At 46.7% G+C, this 13,384-nt stretch overlaps 2 protein-coding genes across 2 annotated transcripts; one reads left to right on the plus strand and one right to left on the minus strand.

The window, feature by feature from the left end:
* The first annotated feature begins 3,189 nt into the window (after positions 1-3,189).
* On the plus strand, positions 3,190-6,826 carry LOC119362006. The gene is made up of 7 exons (XM_037627180.1): positions 3,190-3,299; positions 3,981-4,226; positions 4,696-4,772; positions 5,151-5,254; positions 5,762-5,849; positions 5,931-6,116; positions 6,212-6,826. Exons 2-7 carry the CDS (start codon positions 4,168-4,170, stop codon positions 6,379-6,381), a joined length of 684 nt encoding a protein of 227 aa, XP_037483077.1. The 5' UTR covers positions 3,190-3,299; positions 3,981-4,167; the 3' UTR covers positions 6,382-6,826.
* Positions 6,827-7,796: 970 nt separating this feature from the next.
* On the minus strand, positions 7,797-10,569 carry LOC119362007 (zinc finger BED domain-containing protein RICESLEEPER 1-like). Its single transcript, XM_037627181.1, has 6 exons — positions 10,232-10,569; positions 9,049-9,632; positions 8,527-8,954; positions 8,346-8,440; positions 8,179-8,252; positions 7,797-8,098 (listed from the first exon to the last, which is right to left on the minus strand). Coding segments are annotated over exons 2-6 (942 nt in total). The 5' UTR covers positions 9,393-9,632; positions 10,232-10,569; the 3' UTR covers positions 7,797-8,097.
* Positions 10,570-13,384: the final 2,815 nt, after the last annotated feature.

Consider the following 13,384-nt stretch of genomic DNA (forward strand, 5'->3'; position numbering starts at 1 on the left):
TGCTTGCATGCGCCATGAACAGAGCCGTCTCCTCCTCCTTCGTCTGTGCGACGTGAGCCTGGCCTTGTCGTGGTTGCCGACACTCATTGGCCCAATGGCCAAACCGGCCACAGTTGTGGCAACTGTTGTCTTGTGCCGGCCTGGGCTTGCCAGCGGCGCCGTCCTTGGCGCCTCCGCGGGCGTCACCTTCGGCACGTCCTTGTGCCCTGCCCGGGGGGCCTCTTCGCGCTGCTTGCCACGCTTGCGGCCGCCCGTCGAGGAGGAAGGCTCCCCCTTCTTCTTGTCACCAAGGCTGGGATCCCAGTGCTCCCGAGTTAGGAGCAGCTTCCCGCCGGTGGTGACGGGCCCCGAGGGGGGCTGTGGCTCGTCGGTGTCGACGACCTTGAGTCGACCTATCGCCTCCTCGATCATCATCGTGGAGAGGTCCAGCAACGACTCGATCGAGCGAGCCATCTGCTTGTACTTCTCGGGAATGCACCGAAAAAGCTTCTCGACAGCTCTCTCCTCGGTGTAGGTGGCATCGCCAAACTTCACCATCTTCTGCAGCAGAGTGTTGAGACGGAGAGCAAAGTCATCAACGTCCTCACCTAGCTTGAAGCCCAGGTTCTCCCACTCCTTACGAAGTGCCTGCAGGGTGGACTTGCGAGCACGGTCGCTGCCGATGCGTGCTGCGGCGATGGCGTCCCAAGCCTCCTTGGTAGTCCGCTTGTTGGAAAGCGAGAACTGCATCTCGGGCGGGACTGCGGCGATGAGGGCGTCCAGCGCCCGTCGATCCTCTAGGTGGTCGACGTTGCTGTCCTGGACTGCCTCCCACATGCGCCGCACCTGGAGCCTGACCTTCATGATCCCGACCCACTCGACGTAGTTGGTTTTAGTGAGGGTAGGCCACCCAACACTGGAACCAACATCCCTGACCACAGTCCGGACCTCGTAGAGGCCGCGGTCCTGGTCGTTGCAGCCGCCGTCGCGGTGCGCGCCTCCACCTGGAGCGCGGGCGTGCTCGGCTGCCCACTGCGCCGTCCGCTCCTGCGCCACTTTGGCGCGATCTGCGTCGGCGCCGTCGTCCGCAGGCGCGGAGCTGCTGGAGCTGTCGGGGCTGCCGCGGAGTGCCTTGGCATCCGCCGTAGCCTCACAGGCTGCTTCTGCTGCTGCTGCTGCTTCTACCTCCGCCCTGGCTGCTTCTACCTCCGCTCTGGCTGCTGCCAGCTCCGCTGCAGCCAGCCTCGACACTCTTGCCGCCGCAGCGGCCGCTGCTACAGCCGCTCGCTCACGCTCCTCTGCCACGGCGCGCTCGGCCTCTTGCCGGCGCCGCATGCTCGAGGTAGCCGTGTGCTGAGAGCGACCTGCAGACATGGCTCGCTGCAGGGGGGCTGTTGCGTGAAGAGGAGGCTGATGAAGACGAGCTGCTGCTCGACAGTCCGGAGGGAGGAAGGTAACCAGAGGCAGACGGAGCATCTGCTGCTACCGACTTGGGCTGCTCATAGGAAATGCTCAGGGTGCAGGTTAACGAGGCTCTGATACCACTTGTTAGACCTTTCAGCCTGAGCATTGATAGTTGTGGATGACACTAGAGAGTTGGGACAATTTTCGTTGGTTTATTTCTCACACAATGCCATGCCAACCCGAGGGGTTGGGGATACATATTTATAGGCTGCTAGCCAGCCAAGGCATATGCTAAGATGCTGCCAAGATGCCAGTCTAATATGCTAGTCTAAGATGCTAGTCTAAGATGCTAACTGACAGTCCTTGATGGTCAAGAACAGAACTCTATCCTAACAGCCAGTCCTTGATGGTCCAGGACTTTATCCTCCTAACTGCCACAAGGACCATGTGCTGCAGCCCCACAAGGACCCTAGTACACAGACTTATCCATCACTGTAAGTCTATTGTGCCACAATGTTTCTTTTTTGTTTACCATCATTGTTTGCTTCATACCTCTGTTTTGTAAGGGTGGTGATACGATAAGTGATAATGGCTCTCCGGAAGTTTAAATTATTTGATACATGGGATTGGTCCAGATGATATTGACTGGAAGGATTGAACCTTAAACTCGAAGTCATACTTTATGTATTTTCTGAATTTAATTCAGTAACATCATGTGTGACAGTCGATCTTCTATATCTGTAGGTTCCGATATCACACCAGAACTTTAGCTTTCTCGGGAATGTGACGATGGATTTCATGAAATAATTCATCGAAGTGACTGTCGATGACCTACAGGTCCATATCTGTCTCAATCTGGATTTTCTCTTATTTTGCAGATTAGAAGTGGACTGAAAACTGAGATGGCAAGTCTTGTGAAATGCTAATGTCATGATATTTTGATGCATGTAGCAGCCTTTTATTTTCATTGAAACGTTTCTATGTGGTATTGAGCATAGTATATGTCTCTTTTGGCAACTGCTACCATATATGTTTTACCTGGAAATTTAGCCCTGGAGCATCTATTTGTGCATGGTTCAACATTGCAGAATGCAGTTGTTTTGTATGGAGTTATATGTCTATTTGATTGCCAGATTTGTGCCTAGAATGCATAATGCCCAAATAGTAGGACGTGTTGTTGCTCTTGTCTTGTGGTGTTTGCGTCCACATGGCTTGTGGCGGTCAGGCGGATCTTGTATTTTTCATGTCTTTTCACTTTTTATATTATCTAGCGAGTTGCTGGTTACTTTCTTCTACTGACAGTATGACATGCCACATTCATCTATAGGTATATCAGTGTCAAATGGCAAAAGAATGCCTCAGGACAGTTATTCATCGCGAACAAGTGAACGACAAAATGCAGGATCAAGTACATATAGTGATCTTTTGTTTTTTTATCCTTCAAACAACCAAGTACATTGATTTCTCGTGGCTCCGTTTTCACTTTTACACGGAAATTCTCTTTCAACAGAAGATTTGCGTGACCTTTGTACTCTTCATGAACAAGTCAGGTGAACTCTGCTTCTCATGGCCCACTGTAGCATTTTCTTTATCAAACATGTAAAGTTAAAACACTGATTTCATATGTCATTTATTCTTATTCCTTGTAGTGTCCAAATGATAGTAGAGATTCTGTTGGTGCTCTATTAACATGATCGGATTTTGTGTTTTCTTTTGTTACTTCATAATATTTGCTGACAAAATCTTATTCTGGTTTCAGTGCGAGAGAAAGTTGCATGCTATATGAACTAAGGGCAAATTCGTGTTCTTTTCATGGATGTTGCAGGAACGGGTGAACTAAGGGAAATAACATTGGTGTTCTAAGATATATTGAGATTAGCCTTGATAGCTGGATGTCATTGTGGAAAACATTTAAGGTAAGATTCCATGTACCTGTGTGATAGTTGCTCATGTAAACTCCGTGATAGCTACAGTAGATTGAAGAGTTAATGTCTCTGAAGCATAGTAGCAGAGTTAATTTCATGTTCTTTCTGGCATTGTAACTGGGTTGTTTACCATCCCACGTAAACCCATGTTGTCTAATCATTGCGCAGTGTGAACATCTAAATTAACCATCTTTATGTCCCTTGCATACGATAGCCTTTCTTAAAGTTAAATAGTTAACTAAAGGTTTGTACATATCCTTCCATTCCATGAATTAGTTTCATTTTGTCTGGGTTAAGCTCTTTCTGTGTGTAGCTTAAAAAACCCCAAGACTTAATCCTACTGCAGTTTATGTGTGCTATCGAAGGGGAGCCTTGGCGCAGTGGTAAAGCTGCTGCCTTGTGACCATGAGGTCATGGGTTCAAGTCCTGGAAATAGCCTCTTACAGAAATGTAGGGAAAGGCTGCGTACTATAGACCCAAAGTGGTCGGACCCTTCCCTGGACCCTGCGCAAGCGGGAGCTACATGCACCAGGTTGCCCTTTTTTTTTAGTTTATGTGTGCTATCAGCTCATCATATGCATTCCGATTGGTCAGGTTGCATTTGCAAGGGTATTTGGTCAAGGGTGGGACTCTGCACATTTTCTCAATTTGTTTTCTGCTTTTGGATTACAGATGTGTGCACCGGCTGTTTAAAAATACCTAATGATTGGTGGTGATGCAAGAGTGTAGCAGACTCGATGCGGCGACCGGGTCGCTCCTGAATGTGGTGAAGTAGTGCCACCTGGCCGGTGAAGTGGCTAGCAGCAGGAAGTCCGTCGTCGACATCGTCGAGATTCGCTTCAAGGACGGCGCCTGGAAGATGCTCAACGACCAGATCGTCGTCTCGTCCTCTCCAAGAGAAGGGGACAACTCAAGCAGGTACAGCTGCTCACTACAGCTCGCTCCTCCTCCCTTCTTCTCTGTTCCATGTTTGATTGTGTCAAACTTCAGCTGGTAGCTACTATTCAGATATGTAACTTAGATTTCATGTGCTGCCTCTCGGGTATGTGCTTATTGTGGTTGCAGTCCTGTCGACTGAAATGTTGTTCTTGGGTGCTAAATTAATTTGGTTATCCTATCAGCTCCAAGTTTCAACTAAGGCTAAGTGCTTCAAAGGCTTATTGTATTGCTACATGTTTCTGTTTCTTATCCACTCACCCATTGTAGTGCAAGCTTGTGTTCTTGGATTTCTTTCCCTCCATTTCTTTTTTTGGTGAGCGGGTGAGCTAATTGGGCTACTTTCCTCTAGGTATGTTGCAGCAATTGAATGCTTCAAAGGATTTTAGTGGAGTTCATTGTAGTTGGGTTGCGAATCTCCAACTTGCTTCCATGTCTTTTCTCACTGGAGACACCTCCCGTCGACGATGGCGATGACCGCTACCCTTCTCCTCTCCCAGCAAAGTCAGGTCTACCTCTCCTGTGAAGGTAATGCCATCTTTGTCTCTTCCTTCAGTTTTCCTCTATTTTTTGTTACATGACTTTGTGGTGCTTAGTGTATGTATCATTCCCTCCTGTCAATTGATTGAACAACTCTGCTACATGTGATTGCATTAGCAAACTCCATTTTTTTGTATGTAGAAAAACAAAGGAAACTCTATTTTTGTGTAAATACAAACAAATGAAACTCCATTTTTTGTGTAATTACAAACTAGAGAATTTTAGATGGCGAAGACTGCTGCCCTGATCCTAAGAATCTACTGACATTTCACCAAATCCTGTTATACTTTTTTTATCAGCAGCAGATACTTGTTTAATTTGTCTTCAGAATACCATGTAATGACCATACTGATCCTTCTATTTTAGATGTAGCAGAACACATGTTCGTAATTGATACACCTAGGCTCAGCTTCTCTATTGGTATGAAGGCGTGGAGCGTGATTCTCTTGTTTTCAACTCGAGGCGATCAGGTAGGCCCATATAGACACAGTAAAAGGCCTATTTCTTTGTTCCATGCCTTACAAAAAACAAGCAAGGCTGGCATAATATTTCTGGTTCCCTTCTATTGTGTGTCAAACAATACCTTGCGGCGCAAGAGGAGGCGTATTCTACCACGAAACTCTGGGCAACAAGAACTTCACCAAGAAAAGGCTTTCACTGTTAGCCCTATATGTTAGATCCAAATGTCATTCTATAGCACTAATCTTTATGACATTCTCTGTTAGATCAAAATGTTTCTCTGTTAGGCCCGTTTCTCTGTTATGTTAGATCAAAATCTTGCTTTGTATGAAAAAATGGCATTCTCTCCTATATGTGGTTTGCTTGCTCAATATCGATCTCATTACCGCTTTGTTTGCTTCTGCTACTATATAGCACTAATTTTTATGCCATACTGCTCTTAATCAAGCTAAATGCTTCTGCTTTGTGCTCAACTCCTATTGCTATTAATCAGGATAAATGCTTCTGCTTTATCATAGGCCAGTAAACATGCTAAGCTTGCCTGGCTGGCACACACGCTTAGGCACAACAATCGGCCCCGGCACCGCGCGCCAAGGCGCGCTGCAGGTCATTTATATAGCATCTCTTATTTGTATATTATTCACATATAGCATCTCATTTCTTGGTTGATTGCTTATATATATTCAGCTTCTGGCTCTTTTGCTCCCAAGCTGGCCTCGCTTTCCTCGGTGGTCAGCGGGAGAAGCATGAGGCGCTGCACCTCTGACCCCGTAGTGCTCAGCTCCAATTCATCAGGGAGGCCAGCGGCAAGCATCAAGTTTCCCTTGGTGCTTCCTCATCAAGGAGGACGACTCGGGCAGCGCCGTCCTCAAGGTCCTCGCTGCTTCGACCCGCCTCTTCCGTGCACTTTATCCTTCCCTATTTCTCTTACCGTCGTTGTGCTCATGCTGCTGCTGATCATAACCTAGGTTGCTGTCACTCCTCGGCACTCCGCAGGATAGGCACATCCGCCACCACACCGCAGAACAGACGAGGATGTGATGCTCCTCCTTCTTGTGGTGTATGTGTTGGCGTGGCTTGCCGTAGTGAGGCATATCCTCGTGGGCAATGCTATTTGAAGACCATTCAAGTGATTTAAAAGAGAAAATGTCCAGAATGTAAGGAAGTTGAAGATGACGATCAAAAGATTGACATATTAAGCGACTGCCAAGATGCCAATAATGCTTGCCCCTGCCATTAGTAATACCCTTGCTCTTCTTTATGAAATCTTTCCTATTATATATTGATGCATCAACTATCGGTGCAGATTGCGAGATCCCTATTTAAATGCATCACTCAGTGGCTGGCCCGTGCATATGTGTTCCCACCCATCTTATCAATTGTAGGCTTAGAATGATTTGCTTCGTCCAAGTGTTGTTCGTCAACAATTCTTTTGTTTGTTCCTGTCGATTCTGGTTTTAGAGGACACGTATATTTTGGTAGGAAGTGTCTTGTTCTTATGTTTTTTCCTGGTATGCACTGATTGACGCAGTAACTAATGTTCCAGATTATGAAATCCCTATTTAATGGACCACTCGGTAGTTGTCCTGTATAAATGCATATGCTAAATCTGGATTCCTACTAACTTGGGACCGGCATCCTCGCGCCAAGGCGCGGTACCGATCTAGTAAACGACTATCACCTTAGAGAATCGCTGCATCCCCGAGCATGCCTCCCTCCCACATCTCCCTCTATGCCTCCTCGTATGCAGCTCGTTGCTAGAGTAGGGCAGGCATAAAAGAGGACAAAATTGGATGGAGCAGGAGCCATTGTCTAGTGACAAAGTGAAACAACACAACACGCCACAAATCCATGGTCTAGGGAACAAGAGGCGGAGGAGGACGAGTAGCCGTGCCGCTGGACAGCGTCCTCCATGATGAAGCAGGGCCGGACTTCTTCTCTCGTCGATGACCTCCTCCCTCTCCCTCCAAACCACTCAGGGTGGACGCGGTCCGGTCCGGTTCGGGCTTTGACCGAGCCAGCCTTTGGACTGGCCGCGGCCGGTCCGGTCTGGACCGGACCGAGGTGGCCAGCGAGCCTAATTTTCAAGACCGGACCGAAAGGAGCAAAGCTCGGTCAGCCCGAATGGACCGAAAGGGACCGATGGCTGGGACTCTGTTTAGGCTGTTTTCCAGCCAGAAAGTGCTTTGTTGGCCACTGTTTAGTCATGGGAGTGCTCTATTAAGCGTTTTGGCCATTATTTAGCAGTGACCTGTCCAAATTTAGTGAGTGCTCTGTTTCTGTATAATGACTAGTATGACATAACTAAATTTGGACAACATTTTATTTGTATTTTGGACATCAAAACAATTGATTTTGAGAGGAACAATATCACAAAAATCACATGCACAAACATTGACCACAGCCACAAACATTGATCACAGCCACAAATTTTGGACCAAAACAACATGAATATGACAGCCAGAAACAACTAATTTGAACAGCAAGCACTGGACTAAATTTGGACAGCAACAATAACTAAATTTGGACAGCATTTCCTTTGTTTTTTGGACATCCACAAACTGATTTTGACACGAAAGATGGCACAAATCAGGTTAAGCACAAATATCACATCCACAAACATAAGGTCTTATCATCATTGAACGACACGATTACAAACTTGCAATAACAATTCCAAGTCCATGGCAATTGACAAGTTGAACATAACTCAAATGAGAGGTTCATCTCCAAGCTAGCAGTGACAATTCATAGTTCATGACAAACATAACAGAAATGCAAAAGTAGCCTTCACATGAGAAAGATCACTTTGACATTCATCTCCAAAATAGCAAGATCAACATCCACATGATGAATGTCTACAAGTAAGATAAGCAACATTCACATAAATAATATTTGGTATCGTATGACAAGTGAAACATGTAGGAAGAATAGTTACCAATCGTTGATCTCCTCCACCACAGTGGGTAACTTGATGTTATCAACATCATCCTCTTCATTCTCATCCCTCGGCTACAAGTTTGGAATTTAGACAAATGCTCACATCACATACAACAAGACCAAAAAAGAAATAAAGCAAAGGTAAGGAAAAGATGGCAAACATACCACCAGATTCAAGTCAACATGAGCACCCTTGATATAACTTGCACCACAAACTAATGCCTCCACCATAACCGGTTTTAACGAACTCCTATAGTCATCTAATACGACACAAGTTGACAAACTAGTTTGACGATGAGAAGTTGACAAGTTTATATCCAAAGTTCAATAGTATGAGTTGACATACCTAAAATCCTTCCGGTCGTGCTGAAGGTAGATTCCGAAGACATGGAGGTAGCCGGGATAGTAATGAACCTCTTGGCTATCTTGGCCAACATTGGGTACCTTGGAGCATTCTCTTTCCACCAACCAAGAAGATCAAGAGCCTTGTTGCGAGGGGCAACCTCATCCTCTAAGTAGTTCCTGAACTCACTCTTTGATATTCTTGTTAAACGGGACGATAAGAAGGACTCGTACCCAGCTTGAACCGGGATACTAGGAATGTTTGTAGAGGAAGATGAGCTTTCTCCATTTCCAGCTCGCTTATTTTGAGCAACACATTTGTCATACAAGGCTGCCAACTCTTTCTCCACAGTTTTGATCTCAATCCTAAACCTCGTACTTCCTTCTCCATATAGTTCTCCAAAGTCCCACTCTATGTAACCCATCTTGTACCTAGGATCAAAGATGATAGCATTGGAGTGAATTAGAAAGCATATGAGTAAAAAAAAACAGCAACCACGGGAATAAAAACAGCAAGCATGTGTACCTAGGATCAAAGATGGTTGCGATCACCATGGCATTATTCTTTTCTTCCCAATATTTGTCAAACTTCTCCAACATTGCTTCACCCATTTCCTTGTAGTGGTCACTGTCACTAGCCATTGCATGTTTGATTGCAAGCTTGACACCAACAATGTATGGGTAGAAGATGTTCGAAGTGGGATATAAGCTTCCTGAAAATGCTTTTGTCACCTCAGCCAAACTCTCAAGTAATGGAGAGATAAGGTCATACATGTCCCACTCTGCGTTTGTCGGCGCCCAAGCATAGTTGGCATTCGAACCAGCATGAGAGGTCAAGGCTTCCTTATATCCACGGGCAGTGCTAATCATCTTAAAGGTTGAACTCCACCTTGTTTTACAATCCAAGTGTAAATGATTACCAACTTTGACACCCAAGCTTTTGCAAGTGGCAACAAAAGCATGGAGACGAGAAGGTGACCTCTTGAAGTACTTCACCGTCTCTTTCAAGTTGTTTATCAAATTATCTAAGATCGCTGTCCCATCTTGCACGACCAAGTTGAGGATGTGTGCACAACAACGGATGTGTGCACAAAAAACAGCACATAATATCTGCAGTCAGTACATTAATCAAGCGCAAATAATTCATCTTCTTCTTTTTGTAGCATAGAAAATCATCTAGTGCTAGTTCAAATAAACATAATTATCTCTTGACCATTATCTACAAAAAAACAGCACATCAAACAGGTACAAATCATGGACGTGGAGTCTGAAATTTATATTGATTAAAATTATTTTCAGCTTGTTAGATACTCCGGGAGTACATAATTATTTTCTGCTTGTTACATACTCCTAGAGTACATAATTCTACTTGTATTTAGGGAGTTCACATTTAGTCTGAATTTTATATGGGTACATAATTCTACTTGTATTTAGAGAGTTCACTCACAAAATTTCACACATGGCCTACTTGATTTAATATTTTGGGTGTCCTTTACAGGTAGAGACATCAGACATCTGATATTTGGATTCAGAAAAAGAGAGATCCCAACTTTGCAGTGCCCCCCGTATTACTATCAGGTCAAGCAACACCTGGTGCCTATATGCTACAGCTCAATCCTCTCATGCACAATTCACAGGCATGTACCATCCGCAGCAGCCTCCCTCAATCGTAAGCCCACATCCCATGGTACAAGTTACAGAAAGATTACCTCTTCCTCTTCGTGGCGCTCGGTGAGGAACCAGGGAAGGACGGACCGACGGCGTGCTGGCCTTGCTGCCTCCCCACGGCGTGCTGGCCTTGCTGCCTCCCCACGGCGTGCTGGCCCTGCTTCCTCCCCGATGTACACGTGCTCCTCCAGCTCGGACTCGGACGAGATGGCGCCGTCGGTGAAGGGAGAGGCCGCGGGCAACGGCGCCGTCGGTGAAGGGAGAGGCTGCGGGCAACGGCGCCGTCGCCTTAGGGTTAGGGTTAGGGATCGAACAGAGGATTCAGAACAGAGGAGGAGGCGCTGCCGAATCGAGCAAGGATGGGAATGGAACGAGGGGAGGGGGGTTGCTCGGCTCGGGGGCTTGGGGCCTCGATGTGTTACACAATTGATGGGCTTTGGGCCATCGGTCCGCTCGGTCGGCCCGGTTAAAGACCGGACCGGACCAAATTTTTTTCGGTCTCTTTTGCTGGGCTCGGACCGGCTTATTTTCCTATCGGGCCTGGACCGTACGGGCCGGTCCTAAACGGGCCACGAGCGGGCCGCAAAGCCCGCTCGTGCCGTCCAGGCTGACAAACCACCATGACGGAACCACTGGCCCCACAGATTCTTTTCCCCGATGACGGCCTCTCCATGGCTCCCGGTTCGCTACTCCTCCGGTCCTCCCCCAGTCTGCCGGCCTCCCCTGCTCATCCACCAACCTCGAAGACCCGTCCTCCACTACTTGGATCTGGAACCAACTGCCAGGCCCCGCCTGACCTCGCCGGCGGCCAATGACCCTCTCCCGCCAGCCAACGCACCTACATCTCCTCTTTCCTTTCTCTTTCTCCCTCCTCTTCTTCCTCTTCTCTCTCCCTCTCATCATCTCTCTCCTACAGGGAATCGAGCGCTGCCGCCGTCACCCTCGTCACCTTTGGCTGCAGGTCGCCGGCCCTGCCAGGACGGACGCGAGAGAGGATCCGCGGAGGAGAGTGGGCTGGAAGAAAGAGATGAGCGGCGGCGCCCACGCGCTGGGACGGATGAGGAGAGAAGTTGAGGGGAGGAGGAGGCGGCGCAGCGGTGGAGTGGACGCGGGGGCTAGGTTTCACCGTGGGAACCCTACGCTAGCTGCAGATTCTCTTTTCTCACGTAGGATATGCCCAGGCACACTACACACCTGGGCTTGGAAGGAAAAGAGCCCCACCCGTCATTGACTGTACCACCAAAAAGCAACGTGGGAAGGGATGAGTGGCTGGATGTTTGACAGTGCCGAGTAAAATTGCCAGCGAGGTAGATCGTGCGAGCCGGAACCACCGCGCGACGCGATGCCTCCAGACGTGCTGGTAGCGTAGCGTCCTTTATATGTTCGATGGGCAAAATAGCATAAACCAATGATGGTGGACAAAGTCTCTAAAGTACGACCAAAGTTATGTCTTAAAGGGGAAAGAAATGTAGACCCAAAGGGTGTATGTCGGTGGTCTAAAGAAGCTGATTAGACCGCCTCGATCACAACACATTTCTATGAACAGGGTAAGCTATTTACTTGGATATTAGTTAGGGGTTGTTTCTTCCAGGCATGTACAACCATGATTCTTCAATAAAACTACATATTGTTTTCCAATAATTTCTTTCAAATTTTTCAGTTTGTATTTCCAGATTTCATTGATGAAGGCATTGTCATGTAATTTCTGTCGACCTACTTGTGCTGCTACAGGAAAAACCCTAGGATCTGGTTTTCCAGATCGGACGATGGCGGTACTGCGGTGTCGTTTCTCTCTTGGGAGCATTGTTGGTGGAGCAGCGCTGGAAGACAGAAGCAGGAGGTGGAGTGGCTTCGTCTTGCACGGAGTTTTGGTGGAGATGTCAAGTCATGCCTAGCCCATGTGCTACGATGTGTCATGCATGGTCGGCAGGTGCTACGCACGACAGATCCGCCAGAATAGCGGATGACAGTGGCGTCGTTGGGCGACGTGGTGGCGTCGACGGATGGACGAACTGGCAAGGATGATGCGAATCTCTCTCTTTAAGTTGGGTCAACGGTCCGATGATGATGGGGACTTATAAAACGTGTGCATGTGGTATATGCTTTAGTCTGATGCACCGGCTATTCGTTCCGATACGTTATGTGGATGGATCGGCGACGACACCGATTTTAGATATGGAGAGTGAGAGCACTCCATATTATCGAGTTTTGTAGGTGCGAGTAGTGGCTCTGGGTGGCTTGATGTATGATCTTGTTAGACCTATGTTGAATAATAAATAAAGATGGCCATATCCATCGATTGATGCAGAGGTCGGGGGTTTAACCTCTTTTTCCAAAAAAAAAAAAAATTGATCATCCGGACATATGTGCACACAGGAGGAAATTTGAAGGTGCACTAGTGAACTGCAATATCATGTTTTTCAAATTTCACTGTTCATCCCGGTATGTGCATGCAGGCGGAAGTTCGAAGGTTCACCTATGAGTTGTAAGTAGATATGTTTTCAGATTTTACTGTTTATGTGGGTGTATGTCCATGTGGTCGGAAATTCGAAGTTGTATTCATGAGCACACTTTCCTCACAGAAAAAAATGATTTAATGTTTGTGTCTTCAATTTATAGATTTCAGGCATTGGTTGAAGAATATCTTAGTGTATTTCAGCGTTCTGGCTTATGTGTCGATTGCTAATGGAGAGCCTCTCTATTATTGCAAGATTATGCGATCAACAGGAGGTCTATGGCTAAGATCGTGCCTGATCTGCTCTCGATCGTTCCCTGATCTGTTCTCGGAAAAGGAGAATTGATCACTGATATCAAACACTCTATTTCTACCACAGTACCTTAAGGTTCTTGAAATTCTAGAGCAAATCACGGACATCAACATCAGTACGGTAAGTTCCTGATGCTTGGTCGTGGAGGTACTGCTACGCGACCAGTATATGTATGTTTTTACTCCTCCATCTATTTCTTCATAATACAACATCTAATCTCTTATCAACATCATAATGCAAAACAAGATCGAGGAACAACCTGTAGCAGGTCGGCACTGTATTCTGCTATATGAATGACATGGTAAGTGTCACATGTAATGTCTTTTGTCATATAATTTTTTGTGCAATATGTTCATGCCTGCAGGCTGATGCTCTGTTCAGATAAGTTCTTTCTCTATAAAAACAAATGTAAGGTGACACCCTTCA

Source organism: Triticum dicoccoides, chromosome 2B (genome assembly GCF_002162155.2).
Source record: "Triticum dicoccoides isolate Atlit2015 ecotype Zavitan chromosome 2B, WEW_v2.0, whole genome shotgun sequence".
NCBI classification, from domain to species: Eukaryota; Viridiplantae; Streptophyta; class Magnoliopsida; order Poales; family Poaceae; genus Triticum; species Triticum dicoccoides.

Coding starts and splice junctions, on each gene's coding strand:
- LOC119362006 (XM_037627180.1), top strand. CDS start 4,168: ATGCTCAACGACCAGATCGTCGTCTCGTCCTCTCCAAGAGAAGGGGAC. Junction 4,227..4,695: donor GAAGGGGACAACTCAAGCAG/GTACAGCTGCTC, acceptor TTCTCACTGGAG/ACACCTCCCGTCGACGATGG. Junction 5,850..5,930: donor CGCGCCAAGGCGCGCTGCAG/GTCATTTATATA, acceptor ATATATATTCAG/CTTCTGGCTCTTTTGCTCCC.
- LOC119362007 (XM_037627181.1), bottom strand. CDS start 9,392: ATGATTAGCACTGCCCGTGGATATAAGGAAGCCTTGACCTCTCATGCT. Junction 8,955..9,048: donor GCAACCATCTTTGATCCTAG/GTACACATGCTT, acceptor CTTTGATCCTAG/GTACAAGATGGGTTACATAG. Junction 8,253..8,345: donor ATGTTGACTTGAATCTGGTG/GTATGTTTGCCA, acceptor CCAAACTTGTAG/CCGAGGGATGAGAATGAAGA.